The following is a 19,426-nucleotide window of genomic DNA, read 5'->3' as shown; positions in this document are numbered from 1 at the left end:
CATCAACAATAAATCAGCATGAATTTAGGCTGAAAATTACATGTAAAAAAGCATAAAATGACTTGTGACAGAGTGGTAGATTCTTCCAACTCCTCTTGTCTTAGTAGACCTTTGTGACTCCATGACATTTCACTTGACTTCTTCACTATCTGAACGTACAGCACTTTGACAGGTCATAAAGATCAACAGTGGGGCTGGAGCTAGCTGATGCAAGCAGCGTATGCTTGGCTTCAGTAGCATGCTAACATAATTTTTGCGATAGTTAACATAATTGTTCCTGGTGTGGATAGTCCTCCATCCTGAGAAAAAGTGTAAACACGTGTAATATCAGGAGAAAATAATGTACAAACTGGCTGAACCATGTAAAGGTAGCGAAGTAAAAACGCTAAAGAATAGTTTTTCATCACAGACTCAACAGTTATTTATCCAAGTTTAAGTTGTTTCAGTATCTATATGAATATGTAAGCCCAGAATCAGTCTTTTGAATCAATGTTAGTTCTTTGGTAGTCCATCACTGCTAAATCGCTCCATACATCTGCATTTAAGCTTCCTTGAGGCTTTGTTCTGGGATGAGAGGTAAAGGTTCTAATCTCCTCACCTCTCACAACATCCTATGGCATGTGATGGCTGTTTTAAGGCTCTCCAGGTGCACACTAGTGTTTGTAAGTGACAATGTAACAGGATATCTTCTCTACCTGCACAGAAAAAGTGCTGTAAAAAATAGGCTTATAACCACATCCATACCCTTTAGAACAATGCTCTGCAAAGAAATTCAGACTTCAAAGACAGACACATGGTAATCTGCTTTAAATGGATGTTTCTGGGCTTCTATCATGGCTCGATCATCAACTGAGCCGACTTAAACCATGGCTGAAAAAACAATGCTAATAGTGGATAATTATCAGCTTTTACTCCGTCTGCACTGGCTGCTCCATTCCCTCTCCTCTCACACACAGAAGCTGGTGAATAAACACAATGGCATGAATAAATAATGACCCCCAATCCTCTTAAGATCCCCGAATGGTGAGGAGGAAAAAAGACAAAAGTTTACTTTTGGTGTTTGAGCGTAAGCGGGGCCTGAAATTGTAAGCGACTCATTAGGGCTACATGTGGCTTGCCTGGGGCCTTGCTAAACAAAGATGGCACCATCCCCACCCTGTCATTCCTCCATGCATTTTGGGCCTGGCCTAGTAAAATTCCAAAGTATACCCTTAAGAAAGAGCTTCAATCCTAATAAAAGACAGTAAAGAGCTTATGCATGGCTTCAAACCCCCCCCCCCCCAACCTCTGCATCTTCCAAACCTTCTTCTGGAATCAAAATTTCATAACACCAAATGCAACACGAGTGAAAACAGAGAGGGAGACCTTTTTATGTAATTTGTGCTTATCCCTATATGCTACAAATAGCCATCCTCTGTATATGCATGCATCCATGCTAAAAAACCCTTTGTCAAAATATGATCTCCTCTTCTCGCGCTCTCCGGATAGCTTACATAAAAGCCCACAGTTTTTCATTTCAGACACTTTGAGAGTGTTGAAGAATTGATTTGGGTGTGAATCCAGCTCCCACTGAGTGCAAGACAGTTCAAAAGGCTATCTAAAATACACGCTGTCAAGACGCTTGTGTTTCTGAGTGCTTATATAATTCATAGCATGGTAAAAAATTAAGCCACTGACAGGCAGAATTATGGCAAATACGGTTTGTTTGAAATATGAAAAGTTACAGGAATACAAGAGTAATACGGGACGGTTTTAAATGAATCACTGAAACACACATAGCTAATCCAGATGTTATACATGTATGAGCAACTATTCAGTTCATTTCATAATTCTCTTTTCTGAAATAAATCCCAAGTATGCATTAAACACAGTGATAATGGCAAACATGTAACCGCAAAAAAATAATGGGAGCAGACACAAAACATCTTCTCTGGAACATAATTGTGGAGGATTTGGTCTGAATGAGGAAATCCAATTTCTATTCCAAATTTCTACAGACGGGATGAATAGAAATGAAGTTGTCTGGGGTAGATGGAGTCCTACTGACTCGAAATGGGCAACAACATGAAAACCGTGATTATCCTTTAATGTTATGCCAAACCGGCAATGAATCAAATAGAAAATTTCAAACATATTTTCAGTTGAATATTAACTGTTTCACATGCTATGCTACCCTCCAATATGATCATTTTTAATCTAATATTTATTTATTTATAATATTTATATTCATAGTTGAAGCTTATTATCTCATAAAAACTTTATAATTGTGTTGTTAAACATTGTACCTCATTGCAAAGACATTTCTTATCTGTTGCTTCTCTATTAATAGAAATTTGATGCTGGGGATGTATTAAGCTGGACCACAGGATAAAGATAGGGCCAGTCGATTTTAATGGATCAATATAAGCCATACAAAGCCTGATTATTTTCCAAACCTTTCTTTATTGCACTCTTAATATAAGCTGTATTACCATTTATTGTTTCAGTTATCAGGGCATCTCGGTTCACCGTGCCATCCATAAACGCTTGTTAGAGCTCTATCTTGCAAAGAAGCCATGTGTGAACATGGACCAGACACAGCTAATCAAAACTCTCAATTATTCTTTGAATTTGTAGATATTGCCTCCACCAGAATAAAAAGGAGAGGTACAGTCCAGTTTATTATCAGCGCTCAGTCCAAAAGCCTGCATTTCTGGTGGTATGGGGGTACATTAGTGCCTATAGACAACTATAGACAAAGGTATATAAAGGTATATAAAGGTTTAAGTGCAACATATGCTCCCATCAAGATAAAGGCAATTCTAAACCACATTCTGCATAATTACGACAGCACATCTTTATAGTGGAGAAGTAGGTGTTGGTCTAGCCAGCCTACAGTCCAGACCTTTCACCAACCAAGCATTTGTTATGGCATGAAGAGTAAATATCACCAGATAAATGTAGATAACAGACAATAAGGGACAGAATTCCTCTCACAACTACCTACCGACTGGTGTCCCAGATGTTTTTAAGTCTAAAAAGTCTCACTTTTAACATTCAATGGGTTTCTATGTTTTATTGTATGGATTTTAATGTGTTTTTTTTAACTAAATGTGAAAAATGCTCTCAGAAATGCAATGTGATAATTAGGCTTCACTCTTCTGTATACGATGGTTCACACAAATAATTTTTTGCTCTGAAAATAGATTTCCTTTACCTTTGTACTCGTCACTTTTCTAATTTAGAAATATGGTTAGAAGACCGTTTCCATTTACATACTTCAATACTGCCTTCAAACAGTTTTTTCATCAATATCATCAATAAAATCTGTTACAAGGATGGCAACTAAATATAACCAAAGTGTGATGCCTGCAGCTCTAATGCAAATTATATTATCAAGATTACTTTCTGAATTTAAAGGGGAGGTGTGGGAATTAAACACAAACATTTTATTCCCATGTAAAGATATAAATGAAGTTAAGAAACATTACTATCTTTTGTTCTCACTGGTAAGGTCATTTATGCTATAGACCTACAAATGTTATCTCAACTGTGCCTTATTTTGCCGTTTCTGAATTAAGCTTTCGATTTTGGCATTACGAACAGCTGCCTTCGATACAGAAGCTCAGTGAGAAATGTCTCTCTGTGTCCTAGGCTACAATTTCCACTGGCACAAAATGAAAGGCTGTCACAGATTCCACCTACTGTAAACAACTCTCAGTGCTGTGCTACAGTGGTAATAAACCACCTTAAGCTGTCTAAAAGTGCATCTACTGTATACCAAAATTGGGCATTTCTCACACAGCAAGCACTGAGGTTTGAAGACAGTATGCAGCTCTGGTGTGACCTGCTGAAAAAACTGGAAATTCTTACAGATATGATGAGTGTGTCCAGTGTGACAGCGGTACTCCAGAGGTCCCTCTGAATGCAAATTCACTGGCTGTCAAATTTCACTGTGCCAAGCTATCATTGGAAGACAAATAATCCAGGAAGAAACCTGAGTTTTTCTGCACAGCAATGTTTTGAAAATGAAAGTGTCTTGGATGTATGAACAGCCAATACCCTGATAACTAAGCTGGCTGATTATGAATCATGTCCTGCTGAAATCTCTAAGAACCCAAGTAGGGCTGCAGCAAATAAATAATCATACAGCTTAACTCTTTGTCACCCTTCAGAGTTATCACCAAGGTTAATGTTCCTGCTTTCAAGTTTTCAAAGAGATGCTCAACAAGATGCTTGTTGGGTGCAGCCTTTCAATTTTCAATATGAAATAAAATAACAATGAGACCAAGAGCACGATTTAAAAAAAAAGGGAATTTGTGCCTTAGAATCATTTAATGTATCCGTTAGATAAATAAGTACGTTTTTTGGATGATGATGTGACAGAGAAATGTTAACGTAAATTACTGACTTTCTGTAGATTAATCAAGTAACGAAGTTCTGTGCTCGGATATCCATCATAGACTCCTACATATCAGAGAAATCTCAGCATGGAGGAGTAATTACTTTTATATTAGACAAAGACAGCAGCACAGTGTGATCTCTGCTTGCTGAGTCTCAGTAACAACTGCTAATTACTTTCGCTAAAGATAATTCAGTCAAAGCTATCTGGATTTTCATTGTAGGACACAATCTAACCCACAAAAACACAGAATAAGAGACAAGCAGAGATGTTCAAATAGCTTTTTTTTTTGCACTATGTGCATTAGATTTTTCTGACTAAACAACATAGAAAGTGTATTTTTGTCTGTTTAACAGGTTCATTGCTTGCACTGGTAGTGATCCAAAACAGTGAGTCAGTGCACTACCGCTTGAATTCCATTTTAAGCAGGGAAAGTATTCCCCAAAACTAACATAAATATAACATGAGCACAGATAATTGACAGTGTGTTAAATGGATATTGCTAAGAGAGGGACAGAAGCTGTAGGATTGGGCTCAATGATCCTCTGTAGAAAAGGGCTCATCCAACTCCACACTGAGCTTTGAGCTGTGGTGAGGCCCCAGAGCTTCAGTGGTAAGATGGGCCTGGATGTGCTGTTGGTTTAGGCTGTCAAAGGCACTTGTGGGGAGTGGATATGCAATGCCACAGATAACAGCCCCAAACTGTCCACAAGGGCCTCTAAAACCCAGTAAATTAGCCTGCAAATGAGCCAAAGAATATTTCTACTAATCCACGATCTGAGCAGAGACCCAAAAAGTAAACAAATAAATAACTTCATAAGAAATACTGGGGGTGGAAATAACCATGGCTGTGAGCTGGGAAAGCGCTCATGATTTCTTTGAAGCATCATTTCGCCTGATACTCTGCTGCTACACAACTATTCCTGTGACCATTTCAGAACAAGCTCCCATGTTGAGCTCGATAAGGATGCAGTGAAATTACAGATCCAAATATTACAGGAAACACTGTTCCCCACAGCATATGATCACAGCCTCTATCGCAGATGCCAGAAGGCAATGTTGCATCAAAAAACTGCTGTTTGACAAAAGTAATTATGTTTGTATCTGCAGGAAAACTGATACCATTAGTATCTATGACTGTGGACATGGTGGAATCATTCTGGGGCTCTTCAAAACAGCATTTCCAGACATTTACTGTCTGTACTAATAGTTCTTTATGTCTTACTTTTTATCTCACTTCTTTGAATGAATTGGAAGTTTTGAACATAACCCTTAGAATTAATTCTAACTGAGCAAATGTGGCTCTGGCTGAAACTAACATTTCAAAAACCAAAAAATTTGAATAATAACAAGCGTTCATAGTTATAACAACATCAATTTTCTTTTTTGTGTGTATATTTTGTATCGTTTAAGAATGCGAGCAGTTGTTGTTGGTTCTGCTTAATTAAAAAATGTCCTGTTGTACAAATCAGAGCTTTTGGCAAGCTAAAAACTGGCTTTAAAATTAATTATATATTTGGTGCACACAAAGAAATAAAAGCCAGGACTGCGGTTAGTAGTAAAACTGCCGAGTAGTAGTAGAAGATGAAAGAGTCACTACATTCAAGACAAGCTATTTTTTTTAGAACATGCCACTAAATTTCATAATTATCCAGCAGTAACACAGTTACAGTCCATGCTCTGTGAATTCATGCTCACTTAATTAGACCACCATGTTAAACAGTTTTGCAATAAAACCAAACATTACTGTATAGGGACAACTTAGAGTAAAAAAAGAAAAGTATTTATAAGCTGTATTACTTTTTAGAATAAAAAGCAATATCATTATTGCTGTTTTGATTTAGAGTTTATGTCAGTTTTTAAATTTGGGAATATTGATCAAATTACTCTTTAATAACACAAATAATTATGTTATTCATAGAAAAGTGCATGACTATATGTGTTGTTGCATTGCAATTATGCTACCTTTTTTCCCAAGGTTACAATAAGAAAGCCTGTTTCAGTGTTCCCATCACACTGCTAAAACAAACCGACTGAATGCAGCCCTGCAACACAGAGAAACACGTCAACGTGGAATCATGCAGAGAATCATTTCAAAGGTAACACACACCTTAAATGTGGTGTGTGTATCGAAGAAATGTACTCAAGAGGGCGTGGTCATCAGCAGTATTATCAAAGTGTAAAATTGCTGCATGTTCTGTAATTATTTTTAGAGAACTATCATTATGCAAAGCAGCCATTTTAATGAGTGTTCAAATTTTCTTTCATCTCCTGCTTAGTGGTTTGGTGAATAATGATTAAAGATATAAGAGACATTTAATTGCACAAGTCATACTGGACAACGTTTGTTAAGACATGCTATCGCTTCTATAACTATTGTCAGTTTCAATTTATTTAATCTGGGTCAGATCAGAAAATGAAAACAAAAATCAAACAAAGAAACCAAAGAAAGTGGACCTTTCCTAAGACCGGATTCCTTATGATAAATACACTAAACAAGCATGTTTTTGCATGCAGGCAATGTGGCCTGGACAAAGAATAATAAAACTGAACAAAGGTTCTTTCAATACATGGACAAGTGACAGCTGATGTACTTCCCACTTAAGTTCAAATCTACATACGATTTGCTTTTCAAAGTCCTCAGTTTTTTGGGTGGTGTGACACTTTTCACAAGGAGCACCTGCCTCTCATAGACAGTCGCACTATATTCAAAGGTTCAGTAACTGAAAACCACCCTGGAGCCCTTAACCTCATTCTTTCAACAGTTCAAAGTTTCACAAGAATCTTATAACCTCCAAAAAACACCTGGTAGAGGTAGCAAGGGAATAAATCATTGTTACTGTGGGGTTTAAACTTATCGCAGGAATCTTTGTTTCATACTTTGTCTTACAACTCATTAAAGGGCTGTGTGTAGGAGTTAGTGATCAGCATTGGTGAAGCAGCAGATTGCCACCAAGTGAATACTCCCCATCTCAGCCTCTCCTTCAAAGTACGTAGGAGTGGATGCTGTCGTTACTCGATGTGAGTCGCTGCACTTTGTGAGATGCGTGCATGTGAGCAATCCTAAATGTTGTAAAGATTAACACCAGCTTCAACAGGCAGAAGGCTGCAGATACATGGATGTTCAGACTATAGTTTATTAATTATACCAAGAATAGTGATTTTGTGTATACAATATAACTCATAGTGTACTTCAGTGATACAAGTGTGTTTTTGGGATTCACGTAAATCGCTGCTACAACTCCGAAGTGTATTTATAGTATTATGAATAAAGAATGAAGTTATTTTTCTTTCATCTTTGTGGGTCCGTCCACATCTGTACTGAAATCAGACAAGAACTTTGTCCATCTGCAGCATGTGTCTACAGACAGAGATGATCGATTGTTTAACCCTGCACATGACTGTGCTCATGATGCACATCATCTGGAGAAATAAAGAGCGTGTTCTAAGATAACAAACGACAGCAGTCAATTCTGACATGAATTTGCATCATTATTATTATCATCATTATGAGTGGTAGTTGTATCCTCTACTGGTATTAGTGGGGGGACTCGTATAAAAGCTGAAGCAGTGGTAATTGCAAATTGTAAATTAATTTGCTATAAGACTATTTTCTACACTATTTGTAAATTATTTGTAATCTATGGATTTGTGTAATATGATGCAAGCAGGCAGAAAAATCATTTTTAAGTGTAAATATAAAGAAAATGATCAGCATACGAATGCAGAAACATGGTAAACCCACCTGAAAAGCAACACTTTGTTTGCCAACTCATCATTAATGAATATTGCTCTTACCCCAGTTTAACACATGATCACATCAGCACATTAGCTACACTATGTGCTGTGAAAGTAAAAATGCTGATTGATAACTTGAGTTACATCATGCAGAACAAGAAACAGAAGCAGACTCAGGAACTTGATTATTAGCCTCAAGCCTTGGTAGGTGTTTTAGATGTAAGAGTTGGTGTAATAAAGACATGGTTATGTGCAAGAGAAGAGAAAAAATGAATAATCTTCACTCATCTTGGTAGTTTTTTTTCCAGGTTTACCAAAACAGATTCACAGTTCTCACATACTTTATTTGATGTGTAACTGCATTTTTCAAGTTTAGGAGAATTCTGAAGATCTTTTTTTGTTATCCTTTTCTCAACTAAAACTATAGTTGCTTATTGTGTCCAGTCTATTGCATTGAAATATTCTTTACACTAACACAAATTCTCTCCTCATTCCCTCTAAAGTGTAGTAGACAGAGATTTAACCTGCACCAAAACAAGAATATGCCACATGAGTCACTTCGTAATTCCCTCGGATGCTGGTGAGGCTTCCGAATCAGATTTAAGAGTTTACACAGTCTTTCAAAGCCTACATGGAGCTGCCACTCAACACTTGCCAACCTGCTCAGTAAGTACACACAAGCTCAAGCATGAAAGCAATCTGCTGTGACACATGCAAAACTGATGTCCACCAGCAGGGCTGCTAGTTTTTACTACCATATGATTCTTTGCCAAGTCAGGTCAAAGTTTTGGTCACCTTTGTTTTTATAAATGTAGTTAGATGTACAAAGTTTAATATTTAGTTCAACAGAAGCACATCTAGTTGTTTTTTTTTTCTGCTGGAGATTAAAAAGCAGGTGCAAGACTATTTGAGAGATTGTATGACTGATGCAGCATTGTTAGGGAGGGATAGCATCATGGAACACATCACTCTAACTAGCGACACTGTAGTAACTTTCTAACTTTGTAGTTAATTCTGCAATGCTGGCTTTCTGTTTGTAAGCCTGTAAGACTGCTGGGGAAGCTTTCCAAATCTCATTGTATTCTGGTTGCGCAATGATAACAAATGCTATTCTTCTCTATTCTTCTATTCTATATACATCTCCTCAAGTCATGCAGGACAGATCTCTCAGGAAAATAGAGGAAATTTAAGCAAAATCAGTACACAACTAACCACCCACTGGAAGTAATTACATTATGGCCCTCAAAAAATACCAATGTCAGTCATACAAGCAGTTTTCTATCAACAAGAACTGTATAGGTCTTCACTGCATTATTTTTCTCCACAGGTTATGGAACACATGAATAACAATCCCTCAACAGGCTTTGCGGTTATCGTCTCTGCTGGTTCTCATGGTTACAAAAAATATAATAGCCTCACTGTAACGGTGGGGGAAAGTTGAGATTAGAGCACACATCTGGATAAGCTGTTATTGGGTAAAAACCAAGAAAAGCAACCCTCTTTCAAACGCAGCAGCTGGCTTTTCTTTTTGCTTTTGAGGCTCAGTAAGACGTACAATGACTCAGCAGTCACTGGCTGCTGGAAGTGTCCTCAAGGGGCTCCCTAGGGACCAGAGGCAGCATGGGTAGGATACACACAGATAAGTGTAGATCTCCATCTCAAGAGCATGCATATGCACGGTATACGCACGTACATAAGCTACCCTTTGCTGTTAATAACTGCTTATGATAAACTAGGTATGAAATGCAAATAATTTAAATGACTCTTTGTATTTGTTCAATAACTGTTTACAACAGATCTTCATTATGGTATGACGTCTGCCAGGGTAAAGCCTAATATCATCAAATCACAAATGGAATGAGTCTTTGTATAGAACATGATAATTAGCAAGTGGTTTTGTTGACACAACAGAAGTGATTGCTTGGAATCAAAGCATCGAGAAAATTGTTCTAAAATTACTGTCGCTTATTTGCATGCATTAAAACAAGGGTCAAGAAAGTCACATGTTAAGAGGGGGGAACTGCCCAGCGGCCGGAATACATTAAAGCAGAGTAAATGGTTTGTTGATTTAAATAGATTAAAGCACACACAAGCAAGCCTGCTCGATGGATTTTAATTAACTTGCCATATATAAATTGTATGTTATCTGGCATTACTGAATTAAATGCTGAATACAAGTGCTCTTTCTGCTTGGGTGAGTGGAATAAAAGGCTACTTAGAATCTCAATTGGGTCTCACAGATGCATGATGCAGCAGCTACGGGTGCTCTGAATACATTCCAGCATTCCAACCCCTGAACAGCCATCCAAGGAGATTCTCTTTAATTATGTACTATACAGCCAAATTTGAGTCCCCAGGCATCTCAGATGATCAAGCAGAGGGATGCCATGCTCTTTCCCTGACTCATTCGGCCAAATGGATTCCACTTGCAAAAGTCATTTCTGTCAGTTGTAATAAGCAGCTAATACATAAAGTGACGCACTCTGAAATACAAAACTGTTCAAAGGTTCTCTGGAAGGCTGTGCAGAGTAATTAGAATTTTTGCTCCTCTGCCCTTGATGAGATTCTCTATCTGTGAAATACCCTGGGAACAATATCACAAATCTGCCATATAATATTCATGATATAGGTTAGTATTTAACTTCTCATCGAGCAAAACAGATCTTAAATTTTCAGCCCATAGGACCTATATGTCAAAAATGATTTAGATAATCAAGTTAAGCAGAAACAGGGGTAAACAAATGCTGAGAGTGGTACACATTACAGACTCAAACAGGGTTAAGAGTGAGAAAGAAACCTGTACATGTAATACTGACTCAAGACAGCAGTGAATTTAGTGCAAGAGCCTTTTTCCCCCCACTGCAAACACTATACAGACTCTCCGAGAAACAGCAAGATGAAACAGAGTTTACCTACAATTAAATTACAACATTTCTTCTTCTGAGTAGAAAAACTCAGGAGCAGTTTAAAGAGTATCTTCTGCAGATCTGCTCCGGCATCTTCTTTGTTTCAGGTTGAGTGACAATTTGGTCAAACACAAAAAGCCTCCATGCCTTCAGGGGAATTTGGGTTTGGGTTTCCCAAAAAGGGATACCAAAGTCACCAAAAGGGACCTGCCTGACCCCTTTCTGTCAAAGTCTACAAATATGTAGTGATTCACAAAGGTCGACAGGCGAAACAAGAATAAAACTGTCTGGAAGTGGTGTGCATCAGAAGTAAGGCTAAGTCAAAATTCTAGTTAATCTAGTTAAAATTATACAAATAGAGAGGACACAGGTCATCTTTTGATTATATGGATTCCAGCTAAGAACTGCCAAAAGCTAAACAAATTCATTTCAGTGTGATCATACTGGTTTTTAATCTGCCCAGTGTGTTTTTGCTGCTTTAAAGACCTAACAAGTCATTCTGTATGCGTGTAAAGCAACATGCTTAAAAAATAAACACACATTTACTCAGTTGTAATTCTAGAAATAAATCCTCACGCAGTAAGAAATCAGCTGCCTTACAAGGACAAAGAGATGAAAGTAAAAGAGAGAAGTGTCCTACCGTTTTCTGTGTTTTCATGCTCAGTGTCAGTGAGAGTTAGATTGGAGTTGGCTCTGCTAGAGAGGCACGAGCTGCGGCCTGACTTGGTGTTGCTGCGCCCCCATAATCTGACCGCATGCTCTGGCGACATGATGCCGTCTGTCTCCGTGTCTGCATCCGAGCCCACGCTAACGGAGTAGTCGCGGTGCGGCAGCCCAATGTCAGTCCTGTACGTGGCAACGTGTGATGGGAGGGCTTCTGCAAAGCCAAGGTCTCGAAGGGAAAAGTCTGCTCCTACATCAAGCCAATAAATACAGAACACTGGGAATTAAAACTACAACTAATTGCAAAGCTTAACCTAATGAACTGTTTTCATTACAGAGAAAAATTACAGCGATATCTTGAACTTAGATTGCTTAGTTGTCATTTAAGAAGAACAGTTTTACTCTGTGGTTATAGACTAAATCAGGTACATTTAGTATTTATATGGTAAATGGACAGTACTTGTATGGTGCTTTTCTAGTCTATCTGACCACTCAAAGAGCTTTCACACTACATGCCACATTCACGCATTCACTCATCGCCTCATACAACACCTCTTCTATACAGTTTATCTTACAGGCGACACAGAGCTTTGTTCTACACATTCACACACCGATGGATGCAATGTGGCGTTCAGTGTCGACATCTGGCCCGGGGAAGTTGGGAGTTGAACCACTGATCTTCCTCTCTTTAGGTTAATTTAACATTTGGGTATTATTTCATCTTCACAGTTGCTTTCACAGCAGTCATCCCTAGGTTCTTTTGTTGTGAATGTGTCTTATTTACACTAAAAGGAGTTGGCAAAACTGAGTATTTTGAAATTCATCCATTTAAAGTAAATGCAGTTAATGCTTTGTGTTGTTTACACAGTTTGTCTTTCATTTGGAATATCAATGCATGTATTTAAACTTCAAATACACAGCTTTACTCTCTCTCACAATCATAGTTTCATCACACTTTTTTCTGTCACACATTCTTCACTAGGATAATTAAAATTACAACTGCAAGATGACAGAAAAAAAAGTCCTCATTAAAAACAGTGATGCATAGACAAAAACAGGTTGTAACTAGTCTGTTAACTGATAATCAGCTTCTGCAGATGCACTTATAGATGAACCTGTTAATATGAATTATACTATCATCAATTGACAAAGTAGCACGGTATCTCTTCTACTGGTCTAACCATGTCTGTTGAACTCGTCCACTTCGTGATGAACCATTTCCTTGACACGGCTCCCGTACCCCATCCTGGAGTCATGGTCGAAGGCTTTGAGGGTTTCACTGGAGCTGTAGGACTTAGGGTTAGGTTTGCCATCTTCACTGTCTGCAGATGAGCTGGTATAACGGCGCTCTGTGTCCTGCCGAGCAGTGAGTGAGCGGTAGGGTCTACGTTCTTTTACTTCCATGGCTGCCTCCACGCTGCTTTTAGAATCAAATGTGGATCACGGTTCCTGTTCAGTTTGAGTGATTCTGTAGAAGGAAAACACAAGACAAGGACACTTAATGCAGGAAAACAAACACATATTATTGTGTTGCAACCACAATTTTGGTTGTGTTAAAAGATAAAGGAAAACGTTAAAAATGTTATCTTTAACTTTGCAATGTTCCCCCACACAACCCAGTGAACCCTAACCCGAAACTTAGCCACAGCAGAAACAGAAAATGCAAATACATGTTCACTTCCAGTGTATGCATGGCTCAGCACACAGTGAGAGCACAAGGAATCACCAGGATTAGATCTAATGAAATATGGCACCACAAATCTTCCACCTATAAAGTTTATGGTACCAGTCACCCACAAATATTCTATTTTATGTGCTGTACAGAAAAGCTGGGTGTCCGGCCTGTGTAAAAGTGACAGGTGTCCTTCCATGAATTGTGTTGTTTATAAGATACAAATCATCACTGGCTGAAAGCGGAGGTGCCAAACACATCTAGGCCTACTCTGAACCAGCAGAGGTGATTAAAATTTGCATCGTAAAACCACAACTGCCAAACAGCACGCCGAGGATAAGATCAATAAGGAGAGGGACTGCATTCAGCATTCAGCTATGCACCGCGTTTCTTTCTTCCCTTCAAGGACAAAATATTGAAGTGAATATAGAAAAAAATAGATTTGCTGTGTCAGGTAAACATGAGGAAAATCAATGGATAATTGCACAGTAGGTAACAGATGATGCCTTGCAAGCAGCTCATTTAAACAAAGCACGTGTTTTAAGGCATTGAGTTGGATTAACAAACGTCAATGTGCAAGTAAACTGTATTAAAGGTCTGCTCATTGTTTATTTTCAAGCTCAACTATTCGATATCAAACACAATCAAAGGAATTCAAAATATCTCCCTGCTCCTTTCTTACACAGTGCCCTAAAATAGCAATAATTTCATAATGTGAGATTAAAATCTTACCATGCACGCCACAGGTTTCTGCTTCTTTACAAGTTTGCCACCATAAGCAAAAATGGATAAAAGAAATTCACTGGATAAAAGAACACAGCTCTTTGAAAAAGAGATAAAAACTAATCCAGGCAAATCTGAGAGTTTTTACTGGCAATATGCTGTGTTGTTCAGACAAGGATTTTTCCACAAGATAAGCTCTTTATGAATACTGTATGAGATTTGTGCCGGACAGAACAGTAAACAATAATCTTTCATGAACTATATTTGCCCCCGCTCTGAAAAAGAAAAGCAAAAAGCTTTCTTTGAGACATCATTGTTGGGTTAGGGGGTCTCTTTTTGTATGTATTGACAGCTGAAAAGATCCTGGTGATTAATGACTTGAGGCCACATGGGGTGGAGGGGGAGGAGGGGGATATGCTCTCACTCTGCAGCCACAAGAGCACTTCAGCTGCTCCCAAGATTTCAAATGCAGCTTGTATGAGTTGCTAATTTTTTACCTTTAATTCAAGATCCATGATGCTATGCAGAGTGCAGACAACAAGCAGCTTTGTAAAGTTTCAAGAATCTTCTGTAAAGTGCATTGTTTTTGTTTCTAAAGAGCTGGGCTCAGTGCTTTGGCCATAGCGCTTCGGCACAAACCTTTTCTCCTCATTATTAATCAGCTCCTCGGCAAGAAGTGTACTTTTGGGACCATGGGAAACCCAGCAAAGTTTTTCAAAGAAGCAGCATACCAAGCTCAATGACAGATGACATGGGATTCAAACGCTCTATCCTGGACTCATATCCATTACGTGTGCTGTAAAACTGAACCAACTAGTATGTAATGACAACAAAGCCAAGATGTTGAAAACACCTACGAAGAAACAGAGGAACCACTAAACAAAAGGGCTATTTTCAAAGTGTCATCAACTCCAGATAAGAGTAAAGAGACTGTGAGACTCGTGTAGAAAAGTTATTCACAAAGACCAAAGTTCTCCCAAAGCCATATCTGTCGAGCTTTAGCAGTGCCAAACAGGAAACTAACTGCTTATCTTTGAAATGATCCAAAATCAATTGAGGTTGCTCCGGATGGACAAAAGAAATGATGGATGGTCTTATTTTCCTCTTCAAAGCAGGTGCAGACGCCACCTTTTTTTAATTTCATTATCTACACCAGGGTAGAGTCAGGTTTGTCTGTGGGTGTAAAGCAAATGTATAGCAGCTGTGAGCACTGCTGTAATGTGCCTATGTAAAGAAAGTGTTGCAGTGAGTGTTGAACAATGGAAGTCATCAGATACAGTGGTGCATAAAATCACTGATGAAATGCATATGTGGAGGAAGTGACTGCAGAGTCAAACCTTTAGAATAACGGGTCACCTGAGGCAGATCAAGAAATTCTTACCTTTTCCAAATTCCTAGTTTTCTACAGGGCATGCAAGATCAAAATCAGCCCATACATGTTGTGAATAGGTCATATGAGACAAAAGAAAGACTAAAGGAAGGTTAAAATCAATAGTTTTAACTGGCTGTTCAGGAAGGTGAAAATGTAACAAAGAAAGGCAAACATTAAAATTCTTCTCAGTGGAAGATCTTAGGTTGGGCAGATAAATAATCTATACAGCAATGATGGTTTTCATTCACATGTCGTGTTTACATTTAAAGACCTATGATCAAATATGCAAAAATATTTTAGCACAGTAAACAGAAGACAAAGATTTTGCAACAGCAGTGAAAAATTTCACTCGGTATTAAGGGTTTTATTAATCTGCTAAAGCAACAACATGCAGTCATTCAGACATCGGTCTCTTCTCCATGAGTCTCTGTCGTGGCTTCATTAGGACACGAGGTGCTGCGTGTGCACTATTTGTGCAACACTGAACAGTATATCAAGTGTGGCAAATAACTAAACTAATCTGAAAAGAATCACTGTTTTTCTCAGAAAAGCATGTCACATCGTAATAATTCATATTTTCTTGCCAAGCACATGCAGGCGATGGACAGAGGCTGCTGAAAACATAGCCTCCTTCCATGTTTAAGCCTAATGAGCAGACTGTTATCAAGTCGAGAAAAGATCTTTTACTTCACCTGAGGAAACCATCTCCACTTCACACTGTTTGTCAGAAGGAAGCCCAACCACAAAGAAAACCTCTTAAAAGTCCTTTTTAAGGGAGTTTAAGAGAGTTGTCATGTTGCCATAAAAATCTGTATAAAAGCAATGAGCCAGCCGTACTGTGTTGAACAAGACAGCAGTGGATGGGAACAGTCGAAAACATTAGCACTTAGTCAGACAGAAAGCTGAAGCTTGAGCAGCAGTTTTCTCCCATTCATTTAGCTGAAATAAGTTAAATCATTAGGTTCAAGAGTAATGTTACATATATATAGTGTAATCTGTCATATTCATCTCTAGAGCTGATCAGAAGCTAAATTAACTCCCTTAATGTGACAGCAAATGTTTAGTCTTGTGCTGTGTTAAAAGTGATACGTAAATGTAACCAAGTTGCAGAAATGTAACGGAAAGGCACAAACAATGACAGCAACACATTAACCCCAACCCATGTCTAAAAGCAACTAAAGATTGGTCAAGCAAAGTTTGGCAGTGGTCATAAAGCTCTGGTTACTTTGAATACATGTTTTTTACTTTTATGACAATTTAGGATCAATACTTAATCACATTTGTCACGATAAATCTTTTCTCTCAAGCACTTAAACAAATGATTAATGATTAAATGAGAGTAAAACCTTAAATGTAGCTCTAAGTGCTGCAAAAACATTTTATCAATCAAAACCCTTCATCATTACTATTTTTTTAAGAATTTGACAAAAGGTTGACACATCCTTAGTAATGTGAGTTACCAAAGTCAAAGGTGACATCTCAAAAATCCTTGTTATTTTATGATGCAAGCTTTCAATGCACAGCCTTGCAAGAAAGTCAAGTTTGTCGGCATATATTATTAATTTTTTCACCTAATAAATACAATTATATCTGAATAAAAACCAACTGCTACTAATGAAGACAAATATTCTGAAAATTAGATCATATCTGTCAAACCAACCCATAAAAACGCCACCTGCAGTGTGAACAGTTGAGGCCCATGGTAAAAAACTTGGTGAGGCCTTTTGCAGGGCAGTTGTGACCATTGCCTCTGTGTCAGGAGTTAAATATGAGATCTAAATAGGCAAGAGACATTTGTGGTACAATATAAATGCAAATGGCTCTGCACTATCCATCAAGCAATTAGCAGTGTGCTGAGAATTGCTATTCAGTGCTGGTGCTGCATATAAATCTGGCCTTCACTTCCTGCACAAACCATTGTTTTCCATTGCAGCTCCTCTTTATATGTTAAAGATTGTTTCCATCCAGAAGCCAGAACTAAATGCTAACATTCTCAGGCAACACAGAAAACAGACACAGTGAGACACATGGACAATGTCTGCCAAATCCCACAGAGTGCAAAAGGTGATTACTGGTTACTTGTCTATGAAATGACCTCATTAATCATGAGGGATTAGATTTTTTACTCAAATAGGGGCTCATAAAACACTATATAGTATATTTTCTTGAAGATATTCACAGCATGTCGCCTGATCACATAAAGCTAAGGTAAGCTAACAAACACTGCAGACAAACATCTATACATTCAAGCAGCTACTAGAGCAACTTGGAGGAAACTTGGGCAGATATCAAGAACATTGTCTACATGGTCCATTGATAGCAAGGAACGCTCCACACAGGCACCACTTACTTCTTTTCTGAAAGATTTTCACATGCCTCGGCTCTAAAGAAAAGCTTTCTCAGTCAACAGAAAGGTGTGTTTTCAATAGAGGGAAAAAAGGACTTGGGTTGATGTGGTGGGGGGTTGAATGGCTTGCCAGGCCGATCTGAATTTGGTAGTGCTAATGCGAGCTGGGGAGAGGAGGGGGGCATGGCGGTGGTGGGGTATCTCAGCAGCCTCCTTCCGGGATCAAAAGCGAGCCCCACTGGCGCATTAAACCGAATGCGTAAAAGCCTCAACATAAACAAAAGTAGCCTGGGACCACTGCTGCAGCACGCTCCCTGCTACTAATCACTCTAAGCAATTCAAGGTTTAGCCTGACGGCAGGAGCAGGGCAGAGGAATAATGCTTTTAAACCAGGTTGGTAAGCAACAGAGACACGCAGTCTATCTATTTATTTTTTGCAGTGATGCACACAGCTGACCTTGGCTAAACAGAGATTGTAAGGATTGATCCAGGGTTGCATTTCTTAAACTGACTTGATGGAAATAATTGATGTGTTTTCATAAGGTTCACATTGTCCTGAGAAAAAATAAAGCTCAAACAGATTTAAAAGAGGACCTCTCCACTACGTTGGACACGACTTTTCTCTCATTAGTTTGCAACTTATGCTTATTATCCTGCAAAGGCTAGACATGAATTTGATTTATAGTTTGGCCTGCAGGGGAAACTAAACCTAATACCAGCTAAGAAATAATCAACTTAATGTAAACTTGCAACAGTCAAAGTCACTGTTGAAAATGTTTGAGGTTTGCAGCTGCAGCCTGAGGAGGGTGTACTGTATGCAGCTGAAACGCTGCAAATAAATGATGCGGTGAACAAAAATATTTTAAGTGCCATTTCCATGCCTTTAGGACTGGTTCACTGGAATTACAAAACATATATTCTCACTGCGAGGGACCTAAGTTCAGCGTAATATAATAGAGAAGAAGGGATGTAGTATATGGTGCTCACAGCCTTGAAATGTTCAACAGAAACATCTGTTACATACCTTATATTGTAAAAAAAAAAATAAACTGACATTGAGATACTTTACTGGATCAACTTTCTACCCCAAACTGGCCTGTTTGGTCTGTGTTTTGTTTTTATTATGGTGCTTATAAGAGGGTTAAGTTATGTTGACTTGCTGGAAGATGAGCTTGCTTGACTCCACCATTTAGTCCCAGTGAACTTTGTTCCTTTTCTTTTTTTAATTTTTGCTTTATGGCAGCTGGAAAAGATAAAACCTGTAGTTGGCTACAGGTTTTCACCTGAAAAAAGGTAATGCTTCTTTTCAGAGACATGCGACTAACAATGTAAAATTTTAGCTAATTTTTTAATTAACTGTACTTTATATACTTTCTCTTCTCTTATCTTTTTTCTTTCACCACACAAATAATAATCTTATATGTTTGCTATATGTTTTTTTTCCCTCAAGCACTTTAGAATTTTACAATAAACGTAAAAAGTAGCCTGACAATTTGAACACCCTGTATACTACTACTGGTACGGAAATAAAGGCATGTGACTTCCAAGCTATCAAATAGTGGCATTTACTGTCTGCTGTTCTGGGAACACAATATTTACTAAATGAATCACAGATGTTCACACC

At 38.3% G+C, this 19,426-nt stretch overlaps 1 protein-coding gene across 8 annotated transcripts in view; it reads right to left on the bottom strand.

Annotated features, from left to right (window-relative positions):
* Nucleotides 1-19,426, bottom strand: part of tenm4 (teneurin transmembrane protein 4) — a 134,694-nt gene that overhangs the window by 90,588 nt on the left and 24,680 nt on the right. For all 8 annotated transcript variants that reach the window (XM_072391960.1, XM_072391961.1, XM_072391962.1 and 5 more), the window contains exons 2-3: nt 12,870-13,156; nt 11,666-11,938 (exon numbers count right to left, since the gene is read on the bottom strand). In XM_072391960.1, coding sequence (XP_072248061.1) covers nt 11,666-11,938; nt 12,870-13,092 — 496 coding nt within the window. In that variant the 5' untranslated portion in view covers nt 13,093-13,156. The remainder of the gene's footprint in view (nt 1-11,665; nt 11,939-12,869; nt 13,157-19,426) is intronic.

The sequence above is a fragment of the Leuresthes tenuis genome, unplaced genomic scaffold, assembly GCF_036924035.1.
Source record: "Leuresthes tenuis unplaced genomic scaffold, fLeuTen1.0.hap1 SCAF_9, whole genome shotgun sequence".
Classification (NCBI taxonomy): domain Eukaryota; kingdom Metazoa; phylum Chordata; class Actinopteri; order Atheriniformes; family Atherinopsidae; genus Leuresthes; species Leuresthes tenuis.
The sequence above is the reverse complement of the archived record's forward strand: the minus strand, read 5'-3'. Positions and strand labels throughout refer to the sequence as shown.